The sequence below is a fragment of the Siniperca chuatsi genome, linkage group LG9 (assembly GCF_020085105.1).
Source record: "Siniperca chuatsi isolate FFG_IHB_CAS linkage group LG9, ASM2008510v1, whole genome shotgun sequence".
Classification (NCBI taxonomy): domain Eukaryota; kingdom Metazoa; phylum Chordata; class Actinopteri; order Centrarchiformes; family Sinipercidae; genus Siniperca; species Siniperca chuatsi.
Genome location: NC_058050.1, coordinates 5,194,755 through 5,207,761, shown reverse-complemented (window position 1 = coordinate 5,207,761; position 13,007 = coordinate 5,194,755). Strand labels below are relative to the sequence as shown.

Here is a 13,007-nt window from a genome sequence, read left to right as displayed (position 1 = left end):
TGAGTTAACAAAGGGTAAATGTCACTCAGGCACACTGCTGTACATTTACTGAAGCCACGGAGAAAATATATACACCTCCCTTCGTCCCGTAAAGGACTCCATCTGGCTGAGAATCCAAAATTATGAATGGAAACAAGTTTTTTTGAAAGTACCCATGAACACAGGTTTCAGTTTGAATGAGTTAGTCTTTTCCTTTCAAGTCTTTTCATATGTTTTACTCATTTGGCCCACTCCTACCTTTCACTGCTGGCTTTGAAGGGTTCTGATTGGCTCCAGATGAGTGCCCTGTTGCCTGCGCGACGGGCTGTGGAATGACCCAATCTGAAACAGAGATGTAGATTTAGATTAATCAACAGGAGACACTTAACGTGCCAAAGCATGATTCAACAAATAAATCATCTCGCACACGACAACATCTAATCACATCTTACATTATTAGTGGTTTATTAAACACAGGCAAAAAGTTGCAGTAACAACTTTGAGGTCTTGTTTCGGGCAAATTTATTTTGCTTTCATCCTAGGTGTATCCAAAAAATACAGTATGTTGCAAAACTAAATACAACCAGGGAGGACACAGGAATGTGCTGTTGATATTGTATTTTGTAACAAACAGTCCTACAGGCTTAAATGACCAAATATCCTTTTGAATCTGTTGGATATTTTTGTGTATTTGTGCATTATGCCATTTCAGCTCCAGCATCCTCTGCTAGTGTTACCTTTTATTGTCCCCCCCCCCTTATTGACATTGACATTTTCAGCAAGAAGCAGAAATAAATAAAACATTTTTTTGAGATAAATGTCCCATAATGACAAGGCTGGAGAAAAAAAGACTTAAGAAGTTTTGTCAATTGTTTGAGTTTAGAGGCTTTGAGTGTGACTGCAGCTTCAAGTCTTACTGGATGCATCTGAATGTGCCTCATGAGGATTTGGGGATTTTCTTCCTTGAAGATTTGTTTCACATTCTTGGTCTCCAGCCATTTTACTTTTGATTCAGCCGTTTGGGCTTTATAGTCAAGATTAGTCAAGTTTTTTTGACTCTGAACCAGGTTCTTTCCAGGATTTGCCTGTTTTGGGTTCCAGTCTTTAGTTTTAAATAGAGGTCATGAGCTTTTGACTTTGCTGCCATGTGCTGCTTCTTGCAGGAGTGACTTCTTTGACCACTCTGCAATACCACCAAAATCTGAGAAGTGCTACACCTACGCTGTTCTTCCTGCAGGATCTTAGCTAACAGCCAAAAACCTCTGGTCCTTAAGTTCTCAAGATCAACCTCTTGAACAAGTTCCTTCCTGCCCAGTCACCCAGACTAGTTTCATGAACAGCTCTTGAAAGTCTGAAAGTCTGCGTTTTTTCATTTTAATATGGTGGTTTATTGACAGCAATATTATTAATTTGAGTGTAAATCAGTAAGTGCAAGGCAAGTTTTGAGAGCACAGAGGTAGATTTGTAAGTGTTAAATTAATTCTGAGCTTGTACCTGATGTTTTGCGTGCCCTGTTTTCCTGTCAAAAGTTACTTTGCACTCAATACAGTCCCTGCCTGTGCAGCTTGAATTAGCTTTATGCTCCTTCAGTGCTTTAAAATCGTTCTATACTTTTACCAAGTTCTGCGCAGTTCTGATTGAATTCTGTTGACAGTTCCTGGCATTACATATTGTGATGGTTTCTGCTCTGTGCGCCTGTAATTTGGAATTCAAGCTGTAATACCAATTAAATGTGGAAAAAGTCAAGCTGGTTAAATATTTTTTGACCACTTTTTAAAAGGAAGAGATTGATCAGGCCCAAGTCTGCGTCGTTGACCAGCTGGACTCGCCATCTTGCCTGCCTCGGATCCCATTGATCATATGCTTCTCCTCATCCTGTTCTGATAAACTTGAGTTGTTAAAACTCCAGACTTACTTCTTTTTCTAGCACTTTCCTTATCGATGATCATGGAACAGGATTGCCGAGGTACTACGCTGTGACTCTGACAGTAAACTATAATTCCTGCATGGTTCACTCTAAACCACTAGCTAATTAACTAACTTGTCATTGTGAGTAGTGTCAGACCTGTTACACTACACTGATTAACACTGAAATGTCAGCTTCATTATTTCACCCAGGAAATACATACTGGAGGTTTTCATTTCTTTATAGCTTTATAGTCAGGCTACTCACAGCCCTCCAAGCTGGAAATAGTCAAACCCAAATCAACAAAACCAGACGAGGTGCTAGCAGCCAGTGCCCAGGCCCAGATGAAATGGAAAGTAGTTGGCAATTACCTACGGCTAAGCAAATCTAATTGCCATGTTATAATAGCCTCCTTCTATTACTTTGACAGACGTGGGTTTGATAAATCATTTTAAAGCCACTTTTCTCCCTGTGTGGAAATAGTTAGCTACAATGGGGAAAAGTACCTAATTTTAGCTGTGCATTTGTTAATGCACTCATTCGTGGAAAAACAATGTAACTTATTATTTAGTTTTCAGGCATATTTATTTCACCTAAGTACTTAATTAAATTAGCATAATGGTGGCTAACTGTGATGTTTTTGCATGGTTTTAGTTCGGAGAGAAGTTCTTGCTAATGGTGGAAACCTCAAGTGGTCTCAGTTTGATAGAAAAATGTAATTCTTTTGACAACTAAAGAGCTTCTTGGACCTATGTACCCTCTCACAAGCATAAATGCACAAACACACTAATAATATTCTGACCTGAGAGGGAAGACTGCACATTATTCAAGCTCTGGTCCAGCAGTTGAGATGGTAGAAAGAAGGAGTTTTCCTTTTGCTGGGCCTCCGCTGGTCTACCTGATGCTGCGCTCATTCCCTCCTCGGTGTCGCCAAACACTTTCGTCCACTCTCGAGAGAAGTCGCCCTCATCCACAGACATACTGCCCAGGATCTCATTCAGTAAGGCCATGCTATCCTTCTCCTCTCTCTCTAACTCTGAATAGGCAGAGAGAGGATCTTCGTTCCCTGGAATGATCAGGCAGAGTGATCAGAGGACTACAGCAATAATGCAGAATTATGTAATAATACTGCAGTAATGTAACTAATGATTTCCCTTTCATTTGGCCACTTATATTTATTAACATTTTCCCAAACTGTTCCTGCATTACTTTTGTTCTGCTTTTGTAAATGGGAGGCTAGGTGTTTAAGTAATCTTTATATTTCTAAATAAGCAAGACCTGAAATTAAGTCGATTTAGCAGAAAGTTAATCAGCAACTATTTTGATCATCGATTAGTCGTTTTCTAAGCAAAAATGTCAACTTCAATGGTTCCAACTTCTCAAATGTTAATATTTGCTTGTTTTCCATGACAGTAAACTGAATGTCTTTGGATTTTGGATTGTTGGTCAAAACAAGCAACTTGAAGACGTCTCATTGAGCTCTGGGAACTTGTGATCAAAATTTCTGGACATTTCATAAACTAATCACATAATAAAGAAAAAAATCAGCAGAATATTCAATAATAAAAATAATTGCACGTTGCAGCCCTAAAGTAAACCAAATTTATTTCCATAGTATATAATAATGTAGAAACATATTGTTACATAATTTTAATGGTATTGTCTTTACCTTCTCTGGTCTTATCACTGGTGTTTTCATTTACTAGTGAGATGAGTCTATAAATATGAAACAGAAGATCAGCTTATTTTTAACGCATACATAAGGCAACAGGTGTGTAGAAATACTGCTTTTATGTTCAGTTCAGACCGGTCAGTGTTGATGAACATATTCTCAGTTTTCACTGTTGGCATGCATGTGTTTGGTCTACCTGCATGAGTAAAGATCAAGATGAGAGAACTCACTGGTCATCTGTGGTCTCGGCTTTCTTTCCATCTTCTGTCTCTGCTTTAATTTTCTTCTTCCCCTTCTTTTTAGCCAGCTTTTCCATGGGGTCTTGTAAGGTCTGCAAGAATAACCACTGATTATAATTTTGAGATGTAAAACTACATTGGAAGTGTCAGAATTTAGATTTCATCTGTACCGGTCAAGATGCTCTCTGACCTTAAGTGTGGAGAACTCATAATGCTGACAGCCCTTGAAGCTCTCATGAATGGCTGCCATAGTGTGGGACGTCTTCTCCCAGAAGTGCAAAAGAGTTGTCTGAAACAAGTCAAGTCTAATTTATTTATTTATATAGCACATTTCATACAATGTAAACTCAATGTGCTTCACACGCAACAAATACGAACAAAATAAAATAAGACATGACTACATACAGTGGTGTGCAAAAGTGTTTGCCCCCTTCCTGATTTCTTATTTTTTTGCATGTTTGTCACACTTAAATGTTTCAGATCATAAAACAAATTTAAATATTAGTCAAAGATAACACAAGTAAACACAAAATGCAGTTTTTAAATGAAGGTTGTTATTATTAAGGGAAAACAAAATCAAAACCTATATGGCCCTGTGTGAAAAAGTGATTGCCCCCTAATCCTACCACCTTAGCAGCAACAACTGCAATCAAGTGTTTGCGATAACTTGCAGTGAGTCTTTTACAGCGCTGTGGAGGAATTTTGGCCCATTCATCTTTGCAGAATTGTTGTAATTCAGCCACATTGGAGGGTTTTTGAGCATGAACTGCCTTTTTAAGGTCATGCCACAGCATCTCAATAGGATTCAGATCAGGAATTTGACTAGGCCACTCCAAAGTCTGTCAGCCTCACTAGAATGCTGTATCAAATTCACATCTGAATCCATATAAGGTTCGGCTATTATGCAACAGATGTTGAATAAACATTCGCAGTTTGCTCAACTTATCTCCACTAGGCAACTCCAAAGTCTTCATTTTGTTTTTCTTCAGCCATTCAGAGACCCCACAACAACATCCAAAGAACTGCAGGCCTCACTTGCCTCAGTTGAGGTCAGTGTTCATGACTCCACCATAAGAAAGAGACTGGGCAAAAATGGCCTGCATGGCAGAGTTCCAAGACGAAAACCACTGCTGAGCAAAAAGAACATTAAGGCTTGTCTCATTTTTGCCAGAAAACATCTTGATGATCCCCAAGACGTTTGGGAAAATACTCTGTGGACTGACGAGACAAAAGTTGAACTTTTTGGAAGGTGTGTGTCCCATTACATCTGGCGTAAAAGTAACACCACATTTCAGAAAAAGAACATCATACCAACAGTAAAATATGGAGGTGGTAGTGTGATGGTCTGGGGCTGTTTTGCTGCTTCAGGACCTGGAAGACTTGCTGTGATAAATGGAACCATGAATTCTGCTGTCTACCAAAAACTCCTGAAGGAGAATGTCTGGCCATCTGTTCGTGACCTCAAGCTGAAGTGAACTTGGGTTCTGCAGAAGGACAATGATCCAAAACACACCAGCAAGTCCACCTCTGAATGGCTGAAGAAGAACAAAATGAAGACTTTGGAGTGACCTAGTCAAAGTCCTGACCTGAATCCTATTGAGATGCTGTGGCATGACCTTAAAAAAGCAGTTCATGCTCGAAAACCCTCCAGTATGGCCGAATTACAACAATTCTGCAAAGATGAGCGGGCCAAAATTCCTCCACAGCGCTGTAAAAGACTCATTGCAAGTTATCACAAACACTTGATTGCAGTTGTTGCTGCTAAGGGTGGCCCAACCAGTTATTAGGTTTAGGGGGCAAACACTTTTGCACACCACTGTATTTGAATACATATATAAAAGAAAAAACATTCATAAAACCAAAACCTACCCACCCATCAACATAAACATACCAACCCACATATACCAGAGAGAGAGAGAGAGAGAGAGCGCTAGTCATAGAGAACAGGTAGGTCTTAAGTTTGCTTTTAAAAGACGACACAGTTGTGGTACATCTTATATCACCAGGCAGTTTGTTCCAGAGAGTGGGCCCATAATAACTGAATGCACCTTCACCAGATTCACTACTGATCATGGGTACAGTTAGGAGACCAGTGGCTGATGATCTGAGAGTTCTGGAGGGTTTGTAAGTTAGGAGCTAGATCATTAAGTGATTTGTCAACAGTGAGCAATATTTTGAAATCAATTCTGCATTTTATCAGAAGCCAGTGATCTTGAGTATAGGAGTAATATGTTCCAGTGAGTACTCTGGCTGCAGCATTTTGAATGAGCTGGAGTCGTCCCACAGTAGAACAAGCCAAGGCCACGCATTCAGCTGGTTGTCTTTAAAAATAGTAATTCACATCAGTAAATTTGTCTCTCATGTCTAGTGCGCAGTATCTCCTCACGTCGTCTGATAGTTAAATCTCCATGCAGTGTCTTGTATTGCTTTGTTGCCTTTATGTTTGTCTTCCTTCCTGGCTTAACCACATGTGGTATAGCCATTGAAAACACCCTATTTAAGATCAATGGAGTGTATGCAATCAACTGGGATTTGTGGTATACCTGGTATGTGGTTAAAACGTGAGAGAGCAGGTTGCAGCGACTGGCTCCCAGCAGGTCCACTTTCTGGCAGACATCATTCTTCAGTTTGTCAAAGCTTGTTTTGGAAGTGCGCACCTGGGCTTGAACCTGAGATATAATAGATATGAAAATGTACCAACTGATTATTATGTATCAGACAGGTTTGAACAGTGAAAACACTAAACTAAAGTGTAAGCAGAAAAGAGCATGCTGGGTTCATGATAATGTGCAATATGGTTTGAACCAATTGACCGTCATTTGATGGGGCGTTTTGCCCTCTAGTGGCATTATTTTGTAACTGGTTTGTTTTTCCTGCTTTGTGCTGTTTGTGTCATAGGTATTGGTGCAATTTAAGGGCTGAAATGATTAATCAGTTACTCAGTTTTGAATATCTTGATAACTGAATATCTTTGATGAATGAAGCAAGACGTCACCTTGGGCTGTGGGAGTTTTTGATGGATATTTTTTAGACTGAACATTTAATCAAAAAAAATGATAAAAATAGTTGCAGTCCTACTGCAAATATCTTATTGGAGCAGTAATATTTGTCGGACATTATTTCTGTTTTTATGTTGCTCTGGTCTGCAAAAAAACCCAATATCGACTGTGGATTGCAAGCTGTACAACGGCCAACAATTTAACAAAGGCACAATTAATTGGCAAACTGACAGAAACAGAAAACTGTGTTTTTATATATATATATATATATATATATATATATATATATATATATATATATATATATATATATAATGTACAAATATAGTGCCTTGTAATTACCACTGTACAGGTAAATAGACGTTTTTCACTGAAGACATATTGACTTGAAATAGTAGGAAAAACCGAGGTGAAAATAATAACTTTTTGTGCTTATCAGAGCCCTGGAAGAGGCAAAACTACATGGAACACACTGATTACTTATGTTATTAGTTACACTTGTGCTTTCTGCTATGACATGTCAAAATGTCTGCTGTGAAAATAGCCAATTTGTCTGACCTTTTGATTCTGCCTCCTGTACTGTGCAACAGACAAACCTTGCGGAATTTCTCCATCTGTTTATGAGTATCTGGATCCAGCTCCTGAGATACATCCTTCATCCAGAGCAGCGCTCCACGGTATTCAGTCCTGGACTGCTCCATTCGATTCACTGTCAGCCACGTGTCTGAGATGGCTCGATAGCGAAACGTTTCAACCTCTTGGTACAAACGGCACAGAGGTTTCCTCAGAGCCAATCTGTAGGATGTAGTGTTAAATTAAGTATTAAGGTGCTTCATGTTACAAGTTCGACATTATCATTACCACATTAGTTTTAGACATTAAATAGATTGTCATACACAAGCTTGACATTATATGCTATCACATATGTTTTATAAAACCAAAAAGTCTCTCAGCTCTTCCAACCCAAACGGGGCAAAAGCTTGAAGTGTCTTGCAAAAGCAAATAGTAGAATCAATCAAAGGCCCCTGGAAGAATCAGTTGAGCCAACTTTTGTTGATACCTCTCAGTAAAGAAACAAAGCAAACTCTTAACAGAGATTAAGTAGTGAATATCTCGTCTTAATTTTGAGAAACACTAGCGGGATATAGAGGCTACCAATCCTCACGGTCATAGTCTCATTTGTTTACCATACCATTGTTTGCAATTATTTGCCAGTATTCTAAGGGTCACACAATTACTGTAATATACTATTATAATAATGGCAACGCTTAAGTATTGTCAGTCATTATGTGTGGTTGTTTGGCCTCATTTTTCTAGATAGCTGACTGTGACACAGATTCAGAAATTTTGTAATAGAGTGACTGTATCTCTGCTGTCTTCTGCTCTGTAATTGTGATTATTTGAATCATGTTGGTGTAATTGTCCTAGGAGTGTCCATACCTAACTCTGGGATTATATTTGGACAAATAAGACACTCCTCCCTATTCCTTTCTGAGATTTTAGGTGATAAAATTGCCCGAGTTTTACATAAAACTATTTTCTAGTGCAGCTGTAATTTGGATGTGGCATACATCCGTCATACACTGATGATTTTTTTGTATGTTGCCTACCTCTGTTGGGACGAGAAACAGAGTGCTTTCCCAGTCGCCTGCATGATCTTTCCAGCCCTGGTTTTATCCTGCGAGCCCTGGGAGCGCAGGAAACGACCCAGCTCGTTCTCCTCTTGGGAAAGGACTGCATAGTAGAGATGGTGAATGTAGTCTTAAGATTCAATCTCGAACAAACTTAGAAAACCTAATTTACAAATTTAATCAGATAAAATGAAACTTTACCATCCAAATTAAGTGAACTGGAATGAGTTGAAGTATTTCAGATATAATTTCATATTCAAGATATCTTTTTTTACAAGCATTAATATTCACTGTTGTATCTCAATCACAAGTAGCCCTGTAATTGAATGCATACTGTATATAGGAATAAATATCTCATATTTATGGTTTCTCCTCTTGAGAATTGCCACCTTATCATTGTTGGGGGGTTTGTGTGTTCAAGGGAGCTGAGGTGTTGGGGGCAACAGCTCCAGGTAGGGTCTACCAAGGCAAATTGTTCCCAGGAGAGGGGCCAGACTAAGAGCAATGTTTTGGAGGGCAGCTCTCAGGTAAGTGCCTGGTGGCCAGGCCTGTCAAGCAGCACTGTTTTCCCTGGAGAATAAGAGGATCGAGTCTATGCAACTGCTTAGCACAGCTAGAAAAACTCCCGGCCTTCTTGGAGTCTCTGGGTGGTGTCCTGGAGAGGGTTTCTCCTGGGGCCTCTACAGTTCTGCTGCTGCACACTCACATTTGTAATGGGGGGTGGTAAATGGGAAGATTTTCTCGCCTGATCTGAACCTGAGTGGTGTTTTGTTATAAGACTTCTGTGCTCATGTACCATCTTTAACGACTATGATATTGAAGCATAAGGCATAAGTGCAACTCGTACCAGAACACCTTAGGCTGAAGATCGATGATCAACTTTGTAGTCGTATCATCTCATCTGGTAAAGACAGCAACAGAGATGTCAACTGATCATCACCTGGTGATGACTTGGATCAGGTACTGCCAGACAGTTCAGGTTCACTTTCCCAGTTTGCTGGGTCTGAGTTCTTTCACGGTTTGTCTTGGCTCAACTTTAAGGAAGGGTGATGAGCTCAGACATCCAGAAGGAGCTCTGAACTGCTGCTCCTTTTGCAAAGAGCCAGACGTAATTCCGAGTTCCTCCTGGATGCTTCCTTGTGGAGGTAATCGGGGCATGATCAACATCTGGCCTGGGTATGCCTCAAGATCCCCCTGGAGGAGCAGGAGGATGTAGCTGGGAAGAAGGAAGTCTGGACTACCTTGATTAGCCTGCTGCCACCATGAAACACATCCGGATAAATGGTGAAAAACTGACTGGAATATGAATTTCTGTGAAAACCCACTTATTAATTTAGAGTTTCTATTTCCACCAAATACTTATGCTGTTTATTTGAACGTACGGAAGATCCTCCTCTGGTACTGTTCGATGACCTTTAGCAGCTCCATGCATGTTCTCTGGATGGAGTGGAAGACCTGCAGAGCAGAAGAATAAGAAATCAGCGTAAAGTCAAACAAAAAATGCCTCATCATTGTGGAAGTTACAATCCGTTAAGTAAGGCTTATTGTGTATTCACTCCCTGAATAATATGCCGTGAGTTATTTTCAAGAAGACAACCACGGATATTCGAAGCGAAAACCGAAATCTTTGATACATTTATTGATTTCAAAAAGTAATATCTACACAGTGGATGTGATGCAACACTAAAGCCTTCATGAGGTAAAAATAGAAGTGTTAAAATGTCACATCAAAGCTTTAAAAAAAGAAGAGATCTGATATGTAGACATCCAGTTTTGAATGGTTTATCATTATGCTTATCGAGGTCTTGGCTTAAATTAAAGTTGGATGTTCCAGCTTTTACTATATGAGGTATCGATTTTCAGCCATTAAATTCACTTCACTCCTGAAATGGAGGTATAGATTATTAATGTTTCTGTGATGTGACTGAGGCTTATGGTGACCAAACCTGACGGTCTGTTCCCTGAGTCACTTAACATGCTGTTAAACTACAAGCCCTGACAGTTTCACATTCCTCCTCACCTCCAGCTTGGCATCCAGATCTGCATCTGACGCCACCACATATTCGTCCTCTTTCTTCCCGGTGACCTTGATGAGCGTCTGCTTGGTTTTCCAGTACTTCTGCTGGAACTTGTTCACCACAGATGAGTCTTGGCTTTGGATGAAGCGGTCAAAATAGTCTCGGGAGTAGCCACTGCAATGACACAGGGGTCGGACCAATGTTGTGCCTGCTGCTCTCTACCGTAATGAACTATATACATTCTGGGAAGAACTTGTTGATTGGTGTGAAACTGAGTGTAAACACTGATATATATATATATATATATATATATATACTCACAAATTTCCTCCCTCCATTTTTCACGATGATCTGTGGAGAAAACAGAATAACTTGGATATGTAGCAGGCTTTTAGGGACAGTTCTAGTTTTTTTATTTATTTTGTTTTTTGTTTACATTTTCTCAAAATTTTGGCAAAGAAAAGTCTGCAGAGTGCTTACATTTTCATAAATTACAGCTGCACATCTTCTCTATGTGTAAAAATGTGCATTACATAATATGCACTTGATGAAATCAGTGTTTTCATCAATGTCAATAATGTGGAATCAGTTGTAAACTGATTTTGACACCTATAAATTTTACATTTCTCAGTATCATTTTAACTAGATCACATTTAGCAGAATACTTTTCCTGCTGCTCCTTGCCATCAGTAAGGTGTGATTTGAAAGTCGTTCTCTTGTTTTGTCTCAATGTTTTTGAAAGACACAAAAACTTGTGGGTTACTAGTTAAGTGGCTAGAAAATGGCCTTGGATTAGGGCTGGGCCATATCGTTGAAATCAATATCACATTATTAATAAGAGTGTTTTTCTGATATCGATATGTCACAGTATGACAAATGTATAAAGCACATATAAAATAATAAGAAACAAGCTGTGTCCCACTGTTAGGTGTTACCTTAAAATCATCTCTATCCTGTTCATTGTTCAAATCTCAGCTGCCAGAGTTTTAACTGGAACAAAGAAACAAGATCATACTTCACCGATCCTCACATCCCTGCACTGGCTACATGTTTCTTCTCAAACTGATCACACAATTTTACTGATTATTTTAAAAGCCCAGAGGGGCCATTCCACCAATAGCCCTTATGTTTTTTAGAACTGTATGGTTTGTTTTTCTTTAAATTCAATAGAAATAAAGTTTATTATAGTAATCATCATTAGATCAGACAAAACTCTTCAAATTTAAAAAAAAACCCAACTTAAATCACTGATTTTGTTACTTTTGCTTCTGTTTGCTTGGAGTCATTAATTTGGACAACAATTTTGTAAAACAATAAGATACTGTATGATCACTGTTCTACTATACAGTTCCAGTGAAAGATGACCCAGGTGTATAAAAACGCCTTCAGTGGTGGAAGAAGTATTCAGATCTTTTAGTAAAAGTAGTAACGCTACAGAATAAAAACACTCTATTATAAGTAAAAGTCCTGCATTCAAACTCTTAAGTACAAACATATTAGCATCAAAATATACTTAAAGTAGTAAAAGTACTCGTGCAGAATGACCCATTTCAAAATCATATATATATTATGTTACTGGATTATAATTATTAATACATTAATGTGTCATTACTTTAATGTTGCAGCTGGTAAAGGTGGGGCTAATTTTAACTTGATATACTGCTGGGTTGCATAATCTATAATAATATATCATAATTTATTAGTTGATTCATATTTTTTATTAATAATCTGAATGTGCAAAGTAACAAAACCTTAAAAATGAATGTAGTAGAGTTAAAAGTACATTATTTTCCTCTGTGAAGTAGTGGAGTAGAAGTATTAAGTAGCATACAATAGAAATACTCAAGTAAAGTATCTCAAAAAGTACAGTAGTAGAGTAAATGTACTTAGTTACGTTCCACCACTGATGACTGACCTCTGTTTGTACTTCCCCTGCAGCTGTAAGTCATAAGGTGTGACTGAGGTCTTATTTGTATTTCTACCCGCCCAGCTGCGTTCAAACATTAACCAGGAAACATTTCACCAGACTAGATTTTAGCTTTTGTGCAAGATTTAAAACGTTGACACCACCACCACCACCACCACCTGTTTTGGATGAAATGAATAAATAATCACTACATTTTGCATACAGCTCGCGCGTCACGACTCATTATAATGTGATGGGTTATGAAGCGATGCGAGAGGAAAAACGCGCTTCAAGGCACCTTAACAACAAAGAATAAATACATTGTGCCCAATACACACTTATATCTGAATTAACCAGCGCCGTAGACGTGTATGAATGTGACCACATTACATCCGCACCAGAATAAACACAACGCCCGCACTGGAGCAGCGTCTCCCTCCCATCGCCCTTTGAATATCACACAAATGTGAAAATAAAACCGCAGTATGTTGCACACTCACCTCGCCGTGTTAATAACATGGAGAAAAAGCTCGTTATATTCCTCCCGTCGTTGCTCGGGCAGCAGCTCTGGCTGCAGGCCCCTCTGTACTCTTAAGTGTACACACAGCTGCTCGTTCACTGCAGCGCATTGTCCGCCTGCACGAAACAGCTGACGTC

At 39.0% G+C, this 13,007-nt stretch overlaps 1 protein-coding gene across 2 annotated transcripts in view; it reads right to left on the bottom strand.

Moving 5' to 3' along the window:
• Nucleotides 1-13,007, bottom strand: part of ica1 (islet cell autoantigen 1) — a 15,502-nt gene extending 2,495 nt beyond the window's left edge. The window contains exons 1-13 of one of the 2 annotated variants that reach the window (XM_044208194.1): nucleotides 12,851-13,005; nucleotides 11,380-11,434; nucleotides 10,766-10,795; nucleotides 10,447-10,618; nucleotides 9,809-9,881; nucleotides 8,406-8,529; nucleotides 7,392-7,590; nucleotides 6,340-6,465; nucleotides 3,987-4,085; nucleotides 3,788-3,888; nucleotides 3,555-3,601; nucleotides 2,688-2,951; nucleotides 238-321 (exon numbers count right to left, since the gene is read on the bottom strand). In XM_044208194.1, coding sequence (XP_044064129.1) covers nucleotides 238-321; nucleotides 2,688-2,951; nucleotides 3,555-3,601; nucleotides 3,788-3,888; nucleotides 3,987-4,085; nucleotides 6,340-6,465; nucleotides 7,392-7,590; nucleotides 8,406-8,529; nucleotides 9,809-9,881; nucleotides 10,447-10,618; nucleotides 10,766-10,782 — 1,306 coding nt within the window. In that variant the 5' untranslated portion in view covers nucleotides 10,783-10,795; nucleotides 11,380-11,434; nucleotides 12,851-13,005. Of the gene's footprint in view, nucleotides 1-237; nucleotides 322-2,687; nucleotides 2,952-3,554; nucleotides 3,602-3,787; nucleotides 3,889-3,986; nucleotides 4,086-6,339; nucleotides 6,466-7,391; nucleotides 7,591-8,405; nucleotides 8,530-9,808; nucleotides 9,882-10,446; nucleotides 10,619-10,765; nucleotides 10,796-11,379; nucleotides 11,435-12,850 lie in introns of both variants that reach the window. The other variant, XM_044208191.1, reaches the window with a different exon arrangement.